Source organism: Cyclopterus lumpus, chromosome 6 (assembly GCF_009769545.1).
Source record: "Cyclopterus lumpus isolate fCycLum1 chromosome 6, fCycLum1.pri, whole genome shotgun sequence".
Taxonomy (NCBI): domain Eukaryota; kingdom Metazoa; phylum Chordata; class Actinopteri; order Perciformes; family Cyclopteridae; genus Cyclopterus; species Cyclopterus lumpus.
Genome location: NC_046971.1, coordinates 10,902,330 through 10,909,019, shown reverse-complemented (window position 1 = coordinate 10,909,019; position 6,690 = coordinate 10,902,330). Strand labels below are relative to the sequence as shown.

At 43.0% G+C, this 6,690-nt stretch overlaps 1 protein-coding gene across 1 annotated transcript in view; it reads right to left on the bottom strand.

Annotated features, from left to right (window-relative positions):
* megf11 (multiple EGF-like-domains 11) overlaps window positions 1–6,690 on the bottom strand; it is a 52,346-nt gene that overhangs the window by 6,867 nt on the left and 38,789 nt on the right. Inside the window, exons 12-15 of the mRNA XM_034534596.1 lie at window positions 5,987–6,150; window positions 5,783–5,885; window positions 2,937–3,083; window positions 1,478–1,612 (exon numbers count right to left, since the gene is read on the bottom strand). Of these exons, the coding sequence (XP_034390487.1) occupies window positions 1,478–1,612; window positions 2,937–3,083; window positions 5,783–5,885; window positions 5,987–6,150 (549 nt within the window). The remainder of the gene's footprint in view (window positions 1–1,477; window positions 1,613–2,936; window positions 3,084–5,782; window positions 5,886–5,986; window positions 6,151–6,690) is intronic.

Here is a 6,690-nt window from a genome sequence, read left to right as displayed (position 1 = left end):
GTCTAACTCATTTTAATGTGGGGTAATTTTAATGATTACATTTCAACTGGTTTTCGCCTCTTCTTGAGAGCTCTTTCAAGCTCCTTCAAGCAGGTTGTCATTAGGCCATGAGGTTGGCTCCCTCATACTGCTGCTTCTGGGATTCAAGCCGTAACACACTGGGAGAGCTTCATTAGGCTGGGACTTTGTGTGCCGGACAGAGGGCGAGTGAGGATGGAAACGGGATGTGCATGTTGTTAGCCACCTTCGTCCCTCGTGGGGTAACGCCTTCTCACCAGTAATTACCGTCCAGACAAATTAAGACTCTTTTTTTCCCCTTTTTCTCTTCCTTCAGCGAACTTATTAAACTTTTATTTCTAAGACATTGCTCAAAGCCATGACAGAGAATTCAAAAGTTTCCCATTGCCTTTCTGTAATTTATTAAAAAAAAGAAGAAGAAAAAAAAGTGAATCATTTAAATAAAATCGACAGTCATTTCTCAACACGTGATGGAGAGCAGATTTCCTCTACACTTTGAGGATACATTGACACAATACCTTTGGTCACATAAAGCGACACACAAGTCAATGTTGGGCAACCGATATTTGCTTTTGAATTGATGATACTTTGAATTTGTCAACCCAAATATTTAACATGTCTCAATCTCTTCAAAAGATTCCTTTAAAATGTCTGTGGCTTTAATACATACAACAAGGCTCATGGATACATCATCACAAAAACACATCTGAGACTAAAAGAATGAACTGTAAGGATGTTTTCTGTCAACAAGATCTTCCTATGTGATTCAACCCACATTGCCGAGGCAAAACTCAAGGGAAAGGTTTGTCTAGTTGCGTTTAACCTTAACAAGAAGACCTTAACTCTTCTGCACATGCCATTTATTTGACTCTGTGTGTGCTTGAAAACAATGCAGAATTAGGCAGCATTTACTTGACCTGTTCTTTCTCTAAAAAAAGAAGTTGCTCTCAGCAATATTCAGGATCCCGTTAAAGGTTTTTTTTCTTCTCTTTTTGTCTGTAGTACACTGATACAAAACATTATTCAAAGTGTCAAGGCTAAGATGCCAGTGGGAGAGACAGAAGGTCATTTATTTGATCTTATTAGAGCCCATAAGCACAGCAAGGGCTGAAGGAAACATACAGGTGTCCTAACCAAATGCTGTGGAAGGAGGACTTTTTTGTACATATAAATGATCATATATATTATTAGCTATTGTAGGAATCAGCACATAATAACCTTTGATGTACCACTTTTTACTATTATACATTAATGTCTTACTTTTTACTTTTTTCGTTACAATCAATGTTATTCCCTGACCATTTCTTTTATTTCCTGTCTTGACCAAATGCCAAACATTTTCAGATATAAAATTAACTTACCGATTTCCAGTAGCAACGTCTAAAAGCTTAACCGTGAATGAATTCGACAGTAAGTGAAACAGCAGGAAAAGGTCAAACGGACAGAGAAGGCTACTTGCCTTGGTTGCACAGAGAACCGGAGAAGCCAGACAGGCACTCACAGTGGCCCGTGACATGATGGCACGGCCCGGTGCTGTGCACACACTGCGGACACGACTGGCTGCAGCGATGCCCGTAGAACCCCGGAGAGCAGACTGCAGCCGGCAGAGCGTGGCAGGAGAGCAGAGGGAATCAGTCGACAACATTGGATGGAACAAGGGGTATATCATAATGAAACGGGGCATGACAAGAGTGTTCAAGGGAGTACTGAAAAAAATCAAGGCCGGAAGAATTAAAGCAGAAAAGACGAGAAGAGACAGCAAAGGGTGGGGTAGAAAGCAGAAAAGTCTGTCTTTATTGTAATCGCTCCCATTTCATCGGCTTGCAGAGATGGAGTAGTAAAGTAGTTAAGAGAAGGGGGGAAAGTCTGTTTTATGTTAAGTTTTGATAATATATAAACACACACCAGTGCGTTGAGGCATATTTTATTGAAAGAATATGGACCATTAAGATATATCCAAAATGAGGTATAAAGGTAATTCAAATAACATTGTATACAAATAGCATTAACTGAGCAACCATGAAGAGACTGCAATTTATATAAAACACATATTTTCATTTCAGTTCAGTGAGAACCTTAAAAACTAATGTTATGTTCTTATTTTCATAGCCGGTGATTTGCTGAGATTCCTACTCCAATAATCATCATTCTCAGGAGGTCTTTTTACAATAAGAAACCTTTTAGGAATTCATAAACAGAGCCTTGGTTTGCTGTTTTACAACCATGCAATGTTTGATTCAATGCACCAGCTGTGATATACCTTTGTGATCTGGAGAAGCACGTAATCCTCCAATTAAAGTTTCAACAGGAAAAACAGCAAAACTGCAGATATGAGGTTTTCACCCGATGAGAACATTATCTGTGTAAACATTGAATTTGGAGGAGTAATAACTTCCTCTCCCTCTACCTCACACAGAGCGAGAGAGAGAGAGAGAGAGAGAAAGAGAAAGAGAAAGAGATTGTTTTAAATTCCACTAAAATTGATGTTTACAGGTTTGTGACTGTGAATATCGCTCCTAATCAGTGAGTTCATCACTTGACAGCGGCCCCAGACAGACCCCATTCAGCACTCCCAGTGAGCATGCCCTCTGATGAGCATTGGACGAGGACTGTGAGTCTCCCACTGTGCGTTGGTTGTTGAGGACAGGGCAGCGGGGTGAGGTTTGTGTGTATGTGTTGCTGTCAGGATAAAGACACTGTGATTAAGTGATAGCAGTGATGAAGGGTTCACACTTAAGCAGTTATGACCGACAACTAAGTGTTCCTCCTCAGCAGGCGGGCACCCTTCAACAATTCTGCATTGATCAAAGCAAGGTCAATACTGGGATGGAGTTTGTTATGGCGGCGTCCTAAAGCTTGTGACAGTATTACTTAAAAGGTTTGGATGAAGAGAGGTTGCTTAAAAAAAAGAGGCTCACTTCTTTTGCAGGACGTCCCCCTGTAGCCAGGTGCACACACACATGTACCGTCCTCTGGAGAACAGGACCCTCCGTTCTGACAGGAACAGCTGACTGAACAGTTGGGTCCCCAGAAGCCTTGTGGGCACACGTTATCACAGTGGATTCCTGTGGGAACATTAGACGAATATTCAGCGAATGCACACTAAGTGTGGTAGGCTGAAATATTTTGAAGAGCCTGCCATCTGTAAAAAAACACATCATCAAAGAACAGCATTCACAAGCATTCACAATGCCTGATCACAGTGGATCTGTGGAGGGCTATTCACCCAGCATGGCTCCTCGCTTGATTTCAGTCCCGAATGAAGAGGCTGCTGTTTTGGAGTGTGTGTGTTTTTTTTTTAGTTCAGCCCATCCTTTCAGACTGTGCTTCTCCTTTCCAAATGTATTTTATTGTTGATCTGACTGGGACTCCCTGCCAGTGCACTGTGTTGATTAACAGGGTTGTGTCTCCAGAGAGGCCCAGCCTGTCTCCCATTCTCTTTCAGCAGAGCCGAGGTGGTGTACCGAGTCGAAGGGAAGAACTCGGGCTACAAGAGCACAGTCTGGAAGTGTCACTGTGTTTGGCGCAGCTCCAACCAACAAACGCAAAACACCGCCTCCATACAGTTCTCTCCCTGAGCACATGAATGCATTAGCACATCGGTCGAAGCAGCCTGTTTTCTCTCAGTCACAACCATGCCTTCAAAAAAGGGTAAATCACATGCACTGTACATACACACAGGCTCATAAAATAAGATATAAAGTCGCAAACGCTCAGGCACATATGCACACTTCGAGTCAGATGTTCACACACGAACAAACTCTTTCAAGCACCAGCCCTTAGTTTGAAGCCTCATTTGAAATTTTCTTTGAGTGAGAATATCTGAGAATGGTGTGGCCATTAAAGCAGCATTAGTGCAGTACCTTTGAATTAAACCTGGGCTAAACTCTGGGGACTGATGTTATACAGTTAGCAGGGCGCCTTAGGGCTGGAACGAAGGAGTAAAAGAGGAAATGTTAGTGCTGATGAGGAGAGGGCATGGTAGCCATGATTTAGTCTGAGGCCCGGTCATGAACATCAAAAGGAGGGCAAGGCTAGTGCAAGTGTGTCTGAGGTTCTGCTAGGCCAGGCAGAAAAAAACTGACTGCCTCTACTGTCAGAAAATGAATGCGGACAGAGCATCACACTTTTCAGTCTAATGGTGACAAACAGAGGGGCTTTGGAAACCTAGCGAGGGAGAAGAAGAAAGAGTGAGAGAAGCCAGAACTGAAGCGTCTTCAAAGGAGGCTTTTCGCTGAGAAGTGCCAGAGGTCCCACTATCCAATTTGTAGAGAGTGAGCAGAGGAAAGCAAACCTCTCTCTCTCTCTCCCTCTTTAAGTCTCTTTCTCAGTGCATGTAAACACACACTCACATTGCCTGTCGATGAAGTCCTATTCAACATGGACCAGCATGAAGCCTGTGCATCAAGTGTCCAGTCACAGAGCTCTCTTACATCTTTGTATCGGCTGATGTCAGACTTACAACAGTTCAGCAACAACTATGTGGGTCAGAGACGACTTCCTGGACACACTCCAGAGTCAAGTTTCTTGACAGTTTATTAAAAAAAAACACAATAAAACAAACAGCAAGTTGACAGTAAAGTATAATCCTGTAACAGCTCTGAAGCTAGCCTGCTCAGTGATAGGTTAGTGTTTCGAGAAAAAAAAAGATAGGTCCAGCCTTTTTGTAAATAGCCATTTTATTCCATTCCTGACTCTGTGATGAAACCGACATCTTCCTCTCTCTAGGTGCTCGCCCATTGTCAAGCCTCTACGATCCAAGTATGTACTGTATGTGTGTGTTTGTCTGACCCAATGGGCCTCACGCTGCCCCCAGCCTCCAGCCCTGCACCCCGGTGACTCAATTACGGCTGACAGATGGTCCCAACTTGTGCAGGATTCAGAGCATGAGAGGCCTGTTTTGCCAGCTCCATTCTTGCAGATAATAAAACCCACATTGTTTCCCAGAACAAATGCCCCAAGCTCAGGAGGCTGAATAGAGTGGGCTGCTGAGAGCTCGCAGGCTTGACCTTTCTTGCTGAATCTATTCCCTCCCCGACTGCACCTCTCCACCCAGGCTCAGAGACCAGGTCCTCAGCTAGCCCCCTGTATTTGACATTCAGATGTGAGGCTTCATTTTAAGCATAATGATCCTCACCCTTGCTGTGACATTCATACTTCTACCTTTTTTCCTTGGAAACAAATGTTTGAAATGACAAGAAATCAAATGTAGAGCCGTCTAAAAGTACAACTAAGACATCCTCCATATGGCAGTTGGTTCAGTCCGATTTCACAACAACCTGGAACTGTAAACAATGAACAGAGCCAAAAATAAAAATATCAGAGGCCATGTTTAAAACTCATGAGAGCATTCTGGGTCAATGATTTGGTTTCCTACAAATATATACCCGGTGAGTCACTTGTCGTTGACGTTGTCTATAACCAATAAGGGATGCAACATGAGCATGATTGTATACCAGCATCCAGTGTGTTGGAGAAGAGAATTAATTTAGTGCTCAATTCTCAACATTTCTCATGCTCATACCCCGCCGGCTCAGTGGCAAAACAAATTGAACATTTAATGAACAAAACACTGCAGAGACATTCTGTACACATACTGTAAAACACAAATCAAGAGTTCCCATGCGTATTTTCTGTTTTGGTTGATCAGTATGTCAGACTAGCATCTCATGTCTTTGATTTGATGAGGAGGATATATAAATATAGATTGGATCGGAGTGGTTATGTCTGCCCCTGCTCTGATTAGTTGTTCAGCAATACTGACCTGTCCAGCCGGGGTAGCAGCGGCAGTAGCCACTCACTGGATCACAACCATCAGCATGGCTACAGTCACAGCGCTCGCGACACTCCAACCCATAGGTGCCATCCTGACAACGATAAACACTCGCTGTTATGTCTTTAAAACTCCACACAAGGCCACAATGAGACAGGCAGGATTATTTGCCGCTCAGTTAAAAGACAGACTTACAGGACAGGACTCGTCACAGTGGGCTCCCCTCCACCCGGATGAACATGTACAGGTGCCATCCATAGGGTCACATGCAGCTCCATTGGCACATACGCATGTTTGATTACAGCCCAGACCCCACATACCGCTGGAACAGAGGAGGGAGCAGTCCATACCCTGCCAGCCTGGGGTCAGAGAGAGCAGATATGTATATAAAACAAGCATTGTGGATACAGCCACATATTATGTCAGTTACAAATTAAAACTAACTCATCTAAGAAATAACAACAACCAAAATCACGGGACAATACAGTGGCTCTCAACCTAGGTTTCGAACCTTTAGGATAAATTGGAGGGATTGGTTCAAGGATATCAATCAAGGGATATGAAGGAGAGCTAAATAATTCTGTTACGCAAAGAATATGTGTTGCCATGCATGGCTCTAGGGATGGCAATGTCTCTTGGTCAGTCTTACACTTTGGTCAAAACTGAAATATCTCACCTACATGATGGACTATAATGACCTTTTTGGCAGATAAAGACAGACAGAGGATGATCCCATGATCTTTCCTGAAGCACCCCAAGCAGGTCAACGTTTTCACTTATCCAATGAAATAGCTCAACATGATGGACTGGCACCAAATGCTTCTTAAACAATACATTTATTAAGAATTGCTTGTATGATGTTTTATTCATTAAATAGAAAACTGAATATAGCAAGCAGA